At 37.7% G+C, this 17212-nt stretch overlaps 1 protein-coding gene across 2 annotated transcripts in view; it reads left to right on the plus strand.

The window, feature by feature from the left end:
* PRDM6 (PR/SET domain 6) overlaps positions 1-17212 on the plus strand; it is a 90980-nt gene that overhangs the window by 51923 nt on the left and 21845 nt on the right. For both annotated transcript variants that reach the window (XM_034774303.1, XM_034774304.1), the window contains exons 4-6: positions 9582-9709; positions 13494-13618; positions 16540-16882. In XM_034774303.1, coding sequence (XP_034630194.1) covers positions 9582-9709; positions 13494-13618; positions 16540-16882 — 596 coding nt within the window. The remainder of the gene's footprint in view (positions 1-9581; positions 9710-13493; positions 13619-16539; positions 16883-17212) is intronic.

The following is a 17212-nucleotide window of genomic DNA, read 5'->3' on the forward strand; positions in this document are numbered from 1 at the left end:
CCCAGGCTGGAGCCGCCGGGGGGCCAGCCTGGGCCGCGCCTCCTCCCCCCCCCCCCCCTTACCTGCTTCAGGCTTCCCACGAATTAAATGTTCGCGGGAAGCAGGGGAGGGGGCGGAGACTTTGGGGAGGGGGCGGAGTTGGGGCGGGGCTGGGGGCGGGGCCCCGTGGAGTGTCCTCCATTTGGAGGCACAAAATATGGTAACCCTAGCACAATATGGATCTTCAAATACTAAACCCAAGCAAAATCTTCCAAATTGGCACTACTGGTGCACTAAACACTGGCATTTGCTTTATTGTGTCACTGGAGCCATTAAGAGGATACAAAAGCATATAGTGAGGAGGCCATAAAATGCTTTGTGGGAAGTCCATCAGCTTTAGAGAGAGAGAGAGAGTGTGTGTATACATTTCCTGAGTTTTGCCTTTGTGAACTGGTGAATGTTGCTTATTACAGCCCTAAAAGTTACATTGCCTCCATGCCCTTGTCTCTGTGCTGGAGAAAATCTGGGTACCAATTTCACACAAATTTAGTTTGAAGTCTGTAACGTCACCGTGTAGGACCATATTGTTGAGTAGTACTAGCCCTTATTGTTACATGGAAATCTCCTTTACAACAGGGGACCTCCAGGTTTCAGTGTCAAAATCTGAACGTTGAAACTTTTATTTAAAATCAACCGTTTTATGAACTCATCAGCTTTCCAGAATTAGACCTCTGTTCTGCAACCATTTACACACGTGCGTGTCTTTACATGAGTAGTCCCACTGAGGGCAATGAGACTACACGTGTGCAGTTGCTGGATTGGGGTCTAAAGAGATGAAGCCTTTCACCTAACACAGACAGTTCCAAACAGTATTTATATTTTCATATGCTATAATCCTTTGAGATACATTAAGTCCAAGTAGTTTTTAATATTAGTTGGCAAATATTTTCTTTTTAAAAAATGGCTAGAGGATGGCTGCTAAATTAAAGAGAAGAAACATTAAGTAGATATTGCAAGATGTACAGTCCATACCACATATGACTAACTGTAAAGAAGTGTTTAGGATAGCCTGGGCAGTTATAGATCATTGAATATCAAGATTGATTTCTCTACATTTTTAAAGATGTGCAGAGGCTGCTGGGGAGGATCTCCAACAAACGTTCAAGAATGTTTCATTTTAAATTTCTTCCAAAGAGGCCTCCTGATGTTTCCTTACTGCTCATGTAGTTAGATTCTTTTTCTGCTAATAGTAATTAAAGACATTTTAAGTGCATCTAAAAATGTTTGGAAACCTTTGACTGTAGCAGAAAAGTGTGTGTGTGTGTGTGTGTGTGTGTGTGTGTGTAATATAAAGATTCGCAAAACAAAAAAATGTTGTTTAAAAAAAAAAGTTGACTTTGCTAAGTGACAACAATGGTAGTTACCTATCACATTATTTACAAAATCCAAACCTTTAAAAATAAGTTCACCTCTACCCCCAATATAACGCTATCCTCGGGAGCTAAAAAATCTTACTGCATTATAGGTGAAACCGCGTTATATCGAACTTGCTTTGATCCGACGGAGCGCACCCCGCCCGCCCCGGAGCACTACTTTACTGCATTATATCCGAATTCGTGTTATATCAGGTCATGTTATATCGGGGTAGAGGTGTATATTGATAGTTAAGGACATAGTGTGTATGTACCTTTCTCTCTAAAAGGCCCACTTACTATAGTACTTTACACCATCCAAATAGGAATTATGTGTTTGTTTTTATTATCAAGTATTAATGAATGAATATTTCATCACAACCCAACCACTTTAATACTAACCCAGGAGTTCTTGGTTCTTAAAAAAATATTTTTGTTATATTGATATCTGTCCCTAGATAGTCTTTTTGAGGCATATTTTAAAGTTCAAATATCAAGTTAATCTGTTTATCAACTGAGAGTAGAATGTTTAGTAAAGCACTTATAATTGACGTTTCTTGGAAATAATGTCTATATAGCTTAAGAGAAAAGCCATGTAACATTATCATCTTATGGTAAAATTAGTTATGGATGTGTCAGTGTAATTCAGCTATACATGGATATTTTAAATTATTTTTCAAAATAGTTTTTGTTTGTATTTTGATATTACTGATGTAATAATAATAATAATAATTTTGCACCAAATTTAAGGTTCCATGTGATGGAACATGAATTTCTTTGTGCTTGTGTTTGTTTATTATATAGCTAGTTTAAAATTTATTATGTGTTTATCTAATTATTGCCTTTCTTTTAAATGGTGGGTTTTTGTAAATGATGTGCTTGGGGAATTTCCCATGCTTGTGAGTTGGCTTTGGTCTTTTTCATGTTTTGTTTTGCGTAGGTGAATAAAGAGATGAGTTTCAAATCTTCAGTAAATAGGATGAGGGGTTACCAGATTAATAAATCAAAGAGAGAGCAACACTGGCTAAATTTATAATTATTTTAGTGATGCTTCCTCATTAAGTGTGTCTCTGTCAAAATACTCATATTTCCTAATCAACTAAGTTAGCTACTCACACACAGTGCAGCTCATTTTTGCTGAGTGCTGATTAGAAGTGCTAAAAAATAAATAACATTAAGTATCAGACCCAAGACATTTTATTCTGTAGCCCTAGCTAATCTACTGCACCACTGTGCCTCTCAGTCAAGACACTGAACCACGCTGTGTTTAGTTACAGCACTTGACATATGTAACTAATACTAACGCTTTACATTTACATAGCACATTTTCATCTATAGATCTCAAAGTTCTTAACAAAAATGAATAATCATTATTATTCCCATTTTATGTGTGGCCTAAATAAATCCGGGATTTCAAGCCATTTGCATGCTAGAGACCAGGTTTATTACCTTAGGGCTTGATCCTGCAAAGTGCCAAGCGCTATAGTCCTGATCTATCCAAGCACTTCAGCATGTGCTTAACTTTAAATACATTAATAGTCAACTCCCTAGAAATCAATAGGATCAATATTGGGCTGCAAAACTCTCTGCAATACAAATTGTTAGTTACTTTGCTTAATTATAACCTATTTTCTTCAAATAAAGAACGTGCTTGAGTTGTCAAAGAGATCCAACCGTCGGGAAAGCTTGAAAGATTTGGAATAAGATGTTATTGAGATAAAGAGAGACAAAAGTCAAAATTTCCCAATTAAATATAGACTGTGGGGATGGACTTTGGGTTAAAAAGAAAACCACATCTTAAGTTCAGGATCATTGCTAATTTTTGTATAAATAGTGAATGTTTTAAATTTAAAAATAAAATAAAATGTTGAGAAGCATCTAGAGCAGTTTTGCAAGTTCTAGAAGTATTTTGTCCCATATTTGTCTTTTGTCCTTGGGTTTTGGTTTGTATTTTTCTCTCAACATTTTCACCATTTGAAGTATTGTTATTTAGTTATTATTTATCTACTGAGTAAGGTTTTTAACACAATAAAGGGGGTAAAAATGCCCATCCACTAATCTAGGTTAACATAATTTTACTAATACAATGACACATACAGCAGCTTTCCCAAAACAAATAACCAACCAGTGATATCAGGTCAGAGTACCACAGCATACCCACATATGCCAGCCTTTATTACACACAATTCTCTTCTCCAAAAACATAAATGAAAATATGGGCATTGCAATGGGTCCTGAAGGGCTTGATATTTTAGTCCCTTCAGGAGGGCATTGGATTCCATAGAAACTCCTACAGGCAGCTTCCAGTATCTAATATTGAGGGAAGTCTTTTGAAAATCTCATCCTTGCTGCATATTATAGTTACCATGACCTTATATGTGTCATATCAATATAGAAAGTATTGTACAGCAAAAAGTAAAAAAATCCTCTACCAATGGTAAGAATTAATTTGCAGAGTTTGGGAGTTTTAGCCATCTCTTTGATGCCTTACAACATAAATAAAAGTATAATTTTAATAGTCACTTTTAGAATCTGAATATAGAACCATATATGTTTTCTCTTTAAAAAATTCCACTGTACGGGCCAGTCTTTCCTCTTTTTGCAAGCAAGGAAAACAAGAGGTCAGTTAAGTTGTACACTAATACACTTTATTGGGTTAAGTGGAAAAATAAAATGCAGGCAGACTTTCAAAAGACACAATCCTTCATTAGGCCATGGAAAGAGAACAAAGCTAAGCAACAGATACTGAGGAAAGAACTTGACTGAACTAACCATTTTTTCCCCTCACTCTCTCTCCTGTGAAATTGTATTTAACTGTTTCACTGCTGGCTTGCCTCTCTGTGCAGAAATGCTCCACCAAAATTCCAACCTTCCATTACAATTACTGTGGCACTTCTGGACCTTGTACATCTAACGGCACTGGAGGGGTATTTTGCCATGTACCTGGCATGTTAATCAAGAGCCTAGATGGCAGCATCTGGGTGAAAATGATTCAGAGTTTTCTGAATGCTTTTGCCATGTCTTGTCTGGCATTTTGTTATTCATTTATTATTAATTATTATTATTATTATTATTATTGTTTGTGGCAGTGCCTAGGACATCAGCTTGTTTCGCGGGTGGGGGGGTCTGATCCAAGTGGGAGGTGCCTGGTTTCATTTAAATTTAGTACATGACATATTTTCAGGGGCATGCATGGTGTGTGTGTGTGTGTGTGTGTGTGTGTGTGTGTGTGTGTGTAGAGGCCGGGGAAGCAGGGACACAGAGCTCCTCTGGCCCCGGGACTGCAGCAGGGAGAGAGAGAGAGGGGCTCTCTTGCTCTCTCTCCCTGTCGCGGCTCCAGGGCCGGAGGAGCGATGTGACCCCACCACACCAAGTACTTGTGGATACATTTATTCAGATGGCTCCACAGTGCATGTATTTTTGTTGAAATGGTGAGTGTACTGCTGTTTATTTCTATGCATATGATGTACTTATGTGTATTGATGGTTTGATGTGTATAATATGTGTGTGTTTAACATGCCCCTCCAAAAACGGTCACATTTAAATTCATACGAATGCCTCTGAATATTCTAAATAGTACCCAACTGCTTGGTTACAGTATTTTTTTTATTTTGTTTAGTAACCATTTTGCATAGATTTTTTTTAAGGATCACTTACATGATATATTATCTGGTTTGAAAAGACTATTATTAATTATTATTATTATTATTTTATTTTAATAATGATGTATTATAGTATTCTGGTTGTCCCCAAAGGCTGCAATCAAGGATCAAGACCCCATTGTGTAGTGCTGTATATACATGCAATTAAAAGACAAACCCTGCCCCCAAAAGAGATTACAATCTTAGCATATGCCAAAAGACAAGTGGAGAAAAACAAACAGGGCAGATGAAACAATTATATTTGAAATAAGAAGCAGCAGTCTCAGCGCACCAACTGCCTAGTTGTTGTCTCCATTATATCCTGCTCTGAACACATCTAGCTTATGTAGCAGCATTGATGGCAACCTGGAAAGATGTTGGTCATCTGCCCTTCATATACCTAATAGTCTGCTGCTACTCACTGTGCCTATGCCCCTAAATGTCGGGGAGTCTGTATTCTTGAGAAGGGGCAATAAAAACTGGAAAAGAGATTACTTTCAATAGTTTGTGTCAACTAGAGCCCTCTTCCACTTTGACCTATACTCTGGCTCTGGACAAGAAAGTGGGGACATCTGATAATCTGAAACCAAGGGATTATAACTGCAAAATCATCATACATTTTTGCATTTAAATTTGAGTATATAATCTCTTTAACTGTAAAACATCAATATTCTATTGCATAGAGATTAATAAAAAAGGAACAAGTTGTACCATATAAATAACCCTTATACAATAACCTCTTGTCAGTATCTGAATTGTACCAATAGCTCAGTGTACTACTTAAGATAAATTAGAACTGACTAAAGATAGGAAATGTTAACATACTACTTATTAGCAAAACTAATAACGAATCAACAGTTATATTGGCTCAGAAGAGGGAAGGGAAGAGAGTAAGCAGGTTGGATGCTGCTCCCAGCTCTGACTGAAAGAAACAACATGGGGAGAAAGAGGGAGACAATGAATTGGTTGGATTCCACTCCCTTGGTCATATCAGGGAAAGGCACAGGGTGAGGAGGGTTGTGGCACCTAGTGGCAAGTGGGTTCTCCAGCCAGAGTTGGGGAAAGAATACCTTATTTTCAGAATGGCAGCTTCTTCTGGAATCTGTTAAAAGTAATCCCAAAATGTTTTGTCTGTTCACTTATCAATCCCATCAAAGGTAAATGCATAGTAAATGCAATTTATTACAAGGCTTGCTTCGCTACAGGCATAGTATGCATATGTGTGTGTGTGTAAATGTATATAATATGCCAGAGTAGCTCCATTCACAGCTTGTGTTAGAGTATAAATATTCTACATTATAGCTGATTATGCTTTTCCCCCCGTCATACTTGTTGCCTGAGTTAGACAAAAATATAATGATATAGTGAATCAACATTTTTAGACCTCAACTGGAGTTTTGTGATTTAACAAAACTCACAGACAATGTAGCAATGTCCTTCTTGCTTTAGTGTTAAAGGCCCTCTGCTTCATGGCACTATAGATTTTGGTTTGTGGCATAACAGGAATTGGACTGCTGTGGGTTCATTTGAAATGGGGAAAACACAGTTGTCTTTGGTGAGGAACCAGAACATCAGGTAATCAACAACATTTTAGCAATTTCCCCTTCCTTTCTCTGCCATTAATCCGATAGAAAATATGATAGAGAAATTGTGATGTCTCCCAAACATAAGAAGAGCTAGCAGAGTTATGAAACTTTGCCCAATTTAGAGTTCCCGTCTGCTTTTATAGACATTGCTGCTACAGTTGTGGGGCAGTATGGTGACATACAGAAAGCTAAACCATAGGTACAAGTCAGCAGTAAAATGAAGTAACAGTTACAGGGCCTGATCCAAAGCTGAGTAAAGTAAATGGAAGTCCAGTACACTTTGGATGAGGGCTATAATTCAGTTCATTCTTGTCTTATAAAGGGGATTATTTCCACTCAAGAGTGAAGCTTGAGTGAATTGGTACTAAGACATGCTCAGTGGCAGGTCCTAGCTCAGGGGTCAGCAACGTTCGGCACGCGGCTCGGCAGGGTAAGCACCCTAGCGGGCCAGGCCAGTTTATTTACCTGCTGACGCGGCAGGTTCGGCCGATCGTGGCCCCCACTCGCCGCGGTTCGCTGTCCTGGGCCAATGGGGGCAGCGGGAAGCGGCGCGGGCTGAGGGATGTGCTGGCCGCAGCTTCCCGCCACCCCCATTGGCCCGGGAAGGCGAACCATGGCCAGTGGGGGCCGTGATCGGCCGAACCTGCCGCATCAGCAGGTAAATAAACTGGCCCGGCCCGCCAGGGTGCTTACCCTGCCGAGCCGCGTGCCGAACGTTGCTCACCCCTGTCCTAGCTAGTCATATTCAGAAAGTGTGGAAAGGCCTCTATTTGTCCATGTTTATCTATAAATGCTGGGTCCATTTACCCTGTCACCTGATCTGCTGTTCTCATCTTTTTCATCTCTATCTTTTAGAATTCATGGCATAGAGGGGGATATTAGCTCTATGAATGGGATTTTTTTTGCCTCAGTGTAAGCCATGTTGCTATGCGAGGCACCATAAAAATACCTTTAATAAATACATAAATAAATAAATAAGCATTGTGTGAAAAACTGTTTAGACAGATTTTGCCAAGATGGCTCCAGCCAAACACTGTTAGTCATTAATTTTTCCTTCTCTCTCTCTTTGTGGGCACATTTCCTGTAAAACTTTTCCCTCTCCGTTACATACGTTTTATTCATTGTAAAATATTTGCCTATATTTGTACAATAAATTAGCATGTATTTATATGAAAAAGGATGTCAGTTCATGTTTTTGTTAGTTAATAACAAGGTACCACACATGGAAAAAACAACAAATGAAAACCATCAAGAACATTTACTTGTCCTTTTTAGACACAGGTCTTTTTTCCTCTAAGACACCCTTAAAGCCCTGAGGATCCCTGCTATGTTCACCTAATTATTCCATCACTTCTTAGCTCTTGGATTAGCTGGCCCTCCAGTCAAGGAGCATCAGGCATGGTTCCATCTTTAGCTTGTTATAGCCACTCATGAATAACTTATATGCATCATTGTAGAAGACTCACTTTCCTCTTCATCATCTCCCAGTGATGAATACATTGCCTCTGAAGAAATCCCAACCTTTCTCAACCAGGAGCAAAGAAATAAGGTCAGGTTGTAAGCTCATATCTCCCATGTGGTAGGGCGCTGTGCTACTGCTGACTGGCCCTGTTTGGTGCATTTAATGTGTTCATGGTTAAAAGCAAGTTGTTTTTTTAAAATGATGATTGAAACACATTTACACTGATTTATTCAATATCATTTCTGGATCAATCCTGCCAACATAACATTGAGTTTATGGAATTGATAATGTGTTTTCTTTTTAAATCTTCAATTCAATTTAATATATGTATATTTTCCCTGTTTTATTAGCTAAACACATGTTTAAAAGAGCAGATTATTTTTAGTATACTTAGATGTTTTTCTGCAAGCATGTCATGAAAGAAAGTGCTCTTAAAGGGACAGGAATTAATAAATGGGCGATCTCAACAGATTTGGAGATCAGGTTTGGTTTGGATAAGCAGCCAACAGTTCGAGTGCTGATCTGAAACTTAACCAAACTATCCAAATGATTTGCAAAATTTGATTTAAAAGGCTGTGAGAACAGGCTCTCTCACTGTAGTCTCGGTTTTCTGGTTCCAATCCCAATCCCAGTGCATCCGTGTACGAAAAATAATGGAGAACTAAAAGCTAACCTAATATTGCAGAGCCTCCAAAGAGGTTTGATTCTTTGGTTTTAGGAGGACACAATAAGAAGAGGGCGGTGGGGTTCTTTTTTAAACTTCAGACTGGTTTTCCTGTCCTTAGCAGGGATGTCATATTTAAGAAAACATAGATTCTTCAAGACTGGTTTCTCATTTGCTATCTCAGAAATTGTACTTTTAATTACTCTTTCTCCTTTCACTTCCATTAATTTTAGTGCTATGAATCTTAGGGCTCCCCAATTGATTAGTATTTGCTGTATTAAACTCTATACCATCCTGTCCTGAAGTACAAGCTTTTGCTGCATTTGAAATGTGAAAGAAGTGATCCCTGTTTAGGGATTAAAACAACAAGGAGTCTGGTGGCACCTTAAAGACTAACAGATTTATTTGGGCATAAGCTTTCATGGGTAAAAAACCTACTTCTTTAGATGTTTAGGGATTACTAACCCTTGCTCAGCTGTTCCAGCCATTTCAATACAGCCTTTACATCCAGATTTTCTTGTTTATCTGGCAGTTCATTATTTAAGGCTGGCCTGTCAAAAATAGGTTAAATATTCTTTGGGAAACATGGTCACATCTTTGAGACACCACAAATATGTTTAATATAAAAAGATTGGCTTGATAAGGGGAACATGATAAACTTGCATCACCAAAAATATTTCTCTGTTATTCCGTTTGTATTTCTAAGGGCATTAATAAGCAGTGACAAATCTCATGGCAATAAATTTCTGGAACAGGCACCCAGAGACACTGGCAAAGCAGTGAAAATGATTGCTGATGATTCGTTCTAACTCCTTGACCTTCTGACCTCTTCTCCAGATATATGACCAAGATGGGACACTACAGCACTTTATTGATGGCGGGGAACCCAGTAAGTCAAGTTGGATGAGGTATATCCGATGTGCAAGGCACTGTGGGGAACAGAACCTAACAGTAGTTCAGTACAGGTAAAGTATGTCTTGATTTATTTGCTGCAAGAAAAAAATCCTTGAAGTGAAAAGTCAGAATTGTAATTATCACCAGTTCACAAACAGTTGTTGGGCTTTCTTGGATGGCTTCATTTTGTACAGTACAAACTTGGTAGTATGGATTTAAGAGCTCTTAAGTTTGGTTGTCAAAAACTGAGGAGGGGGACATCATTGAGAGCACATACTACAGGGTTGATTCTGATCTCACTGATGTTCCTGATGATTTAAACCCTCTGTCATTAGAAGAGGAACATGTATGCAGATCACATTGTACAAAGCAATCTGCACATCCTTTGAGTAGTCTCAGTAGACTGCTCTGGAAAGAGTAGTTTGCTTGAAGAGTTGTCCCTCTCTTACAATAAATAATTGTGTTAGGGGAGAAGGACAAGGAGAAGGCCGCATTTGAAATGAAAACATCAGACTTCAGTGTTCAAAATTCAGTTTGGGGAGCATCATTGGGCATTTATGACCCAAATATGCATCTGCTGAATGCACCTGTCAGCCAAGATGGTCTTGTGGCCTATGCCTATGATGTCAATAGCAAGTGAAGGTTATAACAAAATAAAAATGAGAATGTAAAAAAGAATGTGTAAAGAAATTATGGCTCCCATTTCTCCCCCTACAAACAATAGCAAAAAACCTAGAAAATGTGTTACATAAATATATGATCTCAGCCATAAACAAATCTTCCCCCTTCAGAATCAGAAGCGACTGTTTGGCTTTATTAAATGTTATAGCAAGTACATCAAAGAATGTTTGGGAACTAAGCTGAGCACTCCTGCTGTTGGCTATTTATTTTGGGTTTTCTTTTTTTTAATGACAGGTCTTAAACTTATTTATAATATTTTAACTATTTTAACAAATATGAATGCAAACAAAAATGAAAAATACACACAGTTTGATGATTTTCTTTTAGGGTGCCAGTTTAACAATGATAAAATGGCCCAATAGCATTTTTCAACTTTGTTTCTGGCCCCTTGTCAAAATAAAGTAACAAATCAAAGAAGAATATATGACAGTGTTTTATTATATTATTACAAACTTTTATTGTAGTCTTAAATATTTATATTTTTAGCTATAATTCTGATGGTTCATTTTTTAAATGGTCTGTTTAAACTAAGGTTGTCTCTGTGATGTAAAGAGCACTTTTGGTTGGTAGTCCACATATGTTATGAACCACTGAGACAACCATGTTTGAGTATGTGTACAGTGTGTGTATGTATACAAACATATAGATGAAAAACATAAATGAAATATGGGCATGAGAAAGTCGTTACACATCTGTCAATATTAAGTACATTTTACAACTCTGCTTTCATGATGGAGCTTTTACTTAGAGTTCCCTCTGTTGATCTGTTTTTGATTACTTCAGATCTTTGTAAAATGAACTACAAAAACACAATTTAAAAAACTGGCATCCATCACCAGTGACTGAATCCAAGTGTAAGAAAATAGAAAAGTTGGACACTGAAAAACCGGTCTAATTTTTATTGTACATGGACGTCCTCCTCACAGAAAGTCAGCTGGTTTAAATTCATTCTGTTATGATTTGTAATATCTAAATGGAATTTTCTTCAAAGCGCTCTTGATTGATTGACCCTTAGCTGAACGTTTTGTTTTTATTTTGAGGCTGACAATAATGTTTGTTGGCATGTGTTCTGCTTCAACTGCGTTGGGACGCCATGAAGCTATCTTTATGAGTCATCCAACCACAATACTAAATACATGTCAGCAAAGGAAATATTATCCGAAAAGGGAAAAATCCCTTTGATGTACTTCAGCATGCAGAGATTTCTGCGAGTTTTGGAAGCTCTGTACGCTTGTAAGGAACGGTGTACGCTTACACATTTTTTTTCGGCCTACTCCAAGCTTCACAGACCACCCATTGCTCAAAAACAGTTCTGCTCTTTCAGCGGCAAAGTGTGTCATTTGGTTTTAGCACATTCATTTGCCGGGCTGCTGTGTTTATATTAAGGGAAGCCAAACTGAGAGATGAAATGTTACAAGGGTGAAGTACAAAGTAGACTCGATTTTTCTCAAGTTAGGAGATGCTGGTGATTTATAGCATGGCTCCAATTTTGATTTTTATGTAACGGTGGAAAGAATTAATAACGTGTACAGCTTTGGGGGAGAGAGAGAGAGAGAGAGAGAATGAGCGAGAGAAAGGAGCAGAGCAAGAGAGTGAGAGAGAATGAACAAGAGATACACGAAGGCAAGAGTTTTTGTCAGATATTCATAGAATGTTGGGAAAAACATTCTGCTTAGCTAGCAGTGCCCTCCTGAGACAGGGTGGCAGTAAGCGAGAAAATAACAAGATAAATGAAATTTTTGCAGCTGCTAGTAAAATATTGAGAATCTGCACTTTTTTATTGATCTTTATGATCCTGTTGCCAAGAGCCACTTTGCGGTGACAAAATATGTTGACAAGTGCATATCTCACTGCCATGAAAAATGTGGTGAAGGATTCTCCTTATGTCTGCAGTGTTATACAAGGAACATATTGCACTGCTACGGCAAATTCTTTACAGAAAGGCTAAATTTAAGGCCTACCAATCCTAAACGCTTTTATCTTGAACTTCAGGCTAATATTTGTAGCAATTTTTCACTGAGAAAACCAGTTGAGGTCTAACATTTATTTTTTTTAGTCTATAGATATTTTTCTGCCTTACGCAAGCTGTTTTAAAAAATGGTCCTTTCTTGGTACCTTGACTGTATCATTTTGGTGTGTAATCGTTCAGGCAGAGTGGAATGCTCTTCTTGTATGTATTGAATTTCTATCCATCTCATATAAGAGCGTTTTACTGTACTGTACCAGGCTTAAGCAAAAAGCTACTACAAACCAATAAGATTTTCAGTTCCTCTTCTAGATGCTTGATTCGATCTCACACCGATTTTGCACCTAACTCTAACTTCATTGGAATTACTCGAGTTCTTTAACTCAAAGTGAGATCGGGATAGAACTTACAGAAGGATTCTCAGTTATGGTAAATACTAAATCATACTTACCTGAGGGGCCATCAACCTTGTTCCCATGTTTCATATTGAGAAAGATTTCCTCAGTAACTCTTCTTCATTACAAGCCCTGTTTTCTGGACTCTTCTGGGCCAAAAGTCCATATTATTCAACCTTAGTTCTCTCTCTTTTGGGAGGTATATTTCTGTTGTGAGACTGAAGGAAATATAAGAGAGCACATGTTAAAAATCATCTTCTGTATTTAAAAAATTCTTCACTTTGTTACTAACAGCACTTACTAAATCTAAAAGAATTATTATCTATTTACTTTTTACCATCTAAACTGTGTGTTTGACGTTTCCCTCAGTTTGGATAGTGAAAATAAACTGATCTGTTTTGAGTCGGTCCCATTTCCTGCATCTTGTGCACTGGTGCAATGCTGCCGTGTTTGCATTCCAAATTCTGCACTGGAATGTTTTTGAAACAAAAAAACCTGTCTGCCTTAAACTTTCTTTCAAAAAGGATACTGCAACAACAATAGCTTATTATGTTTTGTAAAACATTTTCTTAGGGCTTAAACTACCTTAGTTACAAAGTAGCTTTAAGCGGTTTGTTATCCTGTTTTACAAGCACTAATTGGAGTCCCACATTGATGAGATGGATTCAGGTTTACTATAATCAATGAGCTATTCTTTTGGGATAACTTGCAGAAATTCTTCCAAAACGGTGGAATTCCATCATAATAGTAAATATGGTAAAAGGAGCGCTACCTGTTCTTAAATTGGGCTATTTTTCTGTTTGTTATGACTAGGTCAAATATATTCTACAGGGCCTGTATAGATATCCCCAGAGGCACCGAACTGCTGGTGTGGTACAATGACAGCTACACATCTTTCTTTGGAATCCCTTTACAGTGTATTGCACAGGATGAAAACTGTAAGTATTTTATTTCTAACTATATGTCCACAATGCATATTTCACAATTAATCTGTTTTGTTCCTTGTGTTTCTTAAGAAGTCTGAAGTAAACCCTGGATATTTATTTAAGGTAAGTTGGACGATTACAAAGGCCCTGATTCTGAAAATCCTTAAGATATATGATGTCTGTGGAACGACTTATATGATTAAAATGCACATACCTACAGGTGGGCAGGACTGAGACCTAAATTGCAGGTTCCCCCCCATGGCATAGGTTTATTCTCTATTTACTTCCCCAACCCTCTCTCTAGTTGCCAGTTCTATAATAGGATTTACTGTCTTGCCAAAAAGATAACATAATGTGATCTTTCCAGTCACTGTCAATGCTGCTTCATCATATTAGTGTGGGATGTGTTGATGGAGGCCCAGGCTGGCTGTCCATAGAGATGCGGTCCTTGTGGTTAGAGAAAATGCTAGTTCCTTTAAATAAAGGCTAATTACAAATAACCTAATATGATGATGGAGCCCCCGTCCTGTCACAACTATCCCCAATTCCATTCATTCGTCTCCCCGGCCATTTGATTTTACTGTGAATTTTAAAAAAGCAAATTATTTATATCACAGACCCAGTCATGCAAGGTGTGTGTACTTGTCTTCAGTGGGAATTAAGAGTGCTCAGCACCTCCTAGTATTTTTGTGTGCGTCTCTCTCAACCTTCTTTCAGCTTGCATCAGGGAACTCTTTTCCATTGTGACAGCCATGTGTGTCTATGTAGTGGAAGAAGCAAACAACAACATATTGAATGACTTTGGCCAAAAATGACCCTGTGGCTGCCAGCGCATAATCAACTATATATTATATTTTTTCAGTCAAATACTTGGATACTTAAACAGCTATACTGAGATGAACTTGGGTCTCTTAGCAACTTAAATACTGAACCAGGCAGCAATAAAACAGCAAGATACCAGGGATTAAACTGTCAAAAATAAACATCCTTTTTCATCTTGAGTTTTCAAATCTCTTATACTTGAGAAGAGTTTTAAAGACATTAAATTTTGGCCATAATGTTTAGCACTAAAAAAAATCATCTGCTCCAGTGTGTAATACAGAAATATTATTTTCATTTCTGTGAGTTGTACTTTACAAAATCATTTTTTTTAAACGATACAGTGAACAAAATCCCATCACAGTTAAATCTTTAAATATTGTCACTTACTGCTTCGCTACAAGGGAAACCAAGGAGTTTCATCCACAAGCTAGGGAGATCGACAGAAAGGGAAAAATTCATCTCTGGGCAGAGGCCCAGCACCAGGCCTATGCATAACCTAAGTGCCACTTAAACCCTCAAAATAGCCCTTGTGCTGTTCCTCTGCACAAGGGTGAATTTCACCCACAATGAACTGTGACAATATTACTTAGCTCTTAAACCTCATTATTTGAGTCTCTTGATGGAGGTTTTATGCTTACAATGTTTTTTTAAATTAAGTCTCCCTTATGTGACAGAGAAACTTAAAACAGAGTTATGAAAAGAAAAGTTTACATATGACAGGCTCTACTGCACATGTTTTTCCATACACCTAAAATGTTTGGATGTGTTTTAAAAACTGTACTGCAGACGCAATGCACATCCTACTGGAGGTAACACTACTCATAAAATAGGCCCTCAGATTGTACAGTGAAGAGCAACATAGAAAGGACTAGACATAAATAAATTAAATAACATGGATTACCATGTTTGTTTTGGTTGAGGAAACATTAAAAAAATAATTTTGTAAAGGAACTTTGTATTATTTACAGTACCATATCAAAATGGGTTTGTACTGCATTTTTTTATTTCAGTATTTTTAATTTCAGTAACTATTCAGACATTAGTCACAATTATTCATTAAACAGACCATTTGAAACTGCTACTGTATCTCAACTAGACATACTTGTATTCAGAAGGTAAATCTGTGTGTGTGTGTGTGTGTGTGTGTGTGTGAGAGAGAGAGAGAGAGAGAGAAATCCCCAAATGCTCCATTAAAAGAATGTTATGGTTGCAAATTCAAGCACTCAAAAGTTACGAAACACCAGAATTTAAGACATCCATGTGACATTGTGCGTTTTCATACAGTCTTTAAGTACATGATCACATACTATTTTTTCCACAGAATCCCTGCCTCATTCAGTGCACAAGATGGACAGTGCTCAAGGAATGAGGCAGATTTCGAATATTTCTTTTATGTGTGCGACTCCCCATGACTCATTTACTGCACAACATCCAAATGCTGCACTGAATGCAGAATTTTATTTTCTCATGTGTTGCATTGTGCTCATCATCAAAATATGTGAGTGCCTCACAAACCTTAATCAATCTATCTTATCAACACCTCTGTGAGGTAGGGAAGTATTAGTAATCCCATTTTATTGGTGGGGAACTGAGGTACAAAGATATTTAGGCATATATTTTCCAATGTCTCATCGTGAACTTAATCATGCAAGCAATCACACTGAAGACACTTATTTGTATTGTACAGACTTTGTGTGTATAAATGAGGGTATAATATTGCTTTTTAGTGACTGCCCATTGATAGGATAAGGGAACTACTGCTGTGTCTGTTTTCTGCAACACAGAGATTTGATATAGTGTAAGACCTGCAGAATTTTCTCTCAGATGTGAATCCTATTGTATCATACTTCTAACCACTCTTGTCACTCTTCTCTGGCCCATTACAAACTCTTACATCTCTCTTCAGATAACTTCCTACATGGCAGAACCAGCTTCTCCGTTCAGATCGCAGTCTCACTCCAGCCCTTTTTATATGTGTTATAACAACATTAAATTGTTTGAATCTAGTCAGCAAAAAATAGACTTTGAATGTTTTTGATTTTCTCCCCAAATTGTATTAGTTTTAAGAAATAGTAAAGCAGATCTTATTTACTTTTTTTGTTTTCTCCCAGTGAATGTCCCTTCAACTGTAATGGAGGCCATGTCCAGACCAGACACCCTACAGCCATTTAACAAAAGTAGCAAACTACCCCCTGCCACACCACAGCGATCCATAGTATTTCCACAGACTCCGTGTAGCAGAAATTTTTCTCTTCTGGATAAGTCTGGGCCTATCGAGTCAGGATTTAACCAGATCAGTGTCAAAAACCAACGAGTTCTTGCAAGCCCAACGTCAACCAGCCAACTAAATTCTGAGTTCAGTGACTGGCACCTTTGGAAATGTGGGCAATGCTTTAAGACTTTCACCCAGCGGATCCTCTTACAGATGCACGTGTGTACGCAGAACCCTGACAGGTAAAACACAGGCACTCTTTATTTCTGTATTGATGCGTAGCCAGACCCTCTGCTTTTTGCTTTTATCAGACTGTTATCATTTCCAAAACTAAACCATTATTAGGAGGAGCCTGTACAACATAATACATCTATGGCTGTGTGAAGTAAGCTGATAATGGCCATTGCTTAACTTCACAATTTGTAAAAACATTTGGTACCTAAACTTACATACAAAAGGAAATATCCAAGAATATAATCTTGTTTTCAGAATGGTTTGGTACATCTGTTAGAGGGAACAAAACAGAAGGAAAGTTTATTAATATTATGGATGAAAAAATGAGGTCAAGATAA

This window comes from Trachemys scripta, chromosome 6 (assembly GCF_013100865.1).
Source record: "Trachemys scripta elegans isolate TJP31775 chromosome 6, CAS_Tse_1.0, whole genome shotgun sequence".
NCBI lineage: Eukaryota > Metazoa > Chordata > Testudines > Emydidae > Trachemys > Trachemys scripta.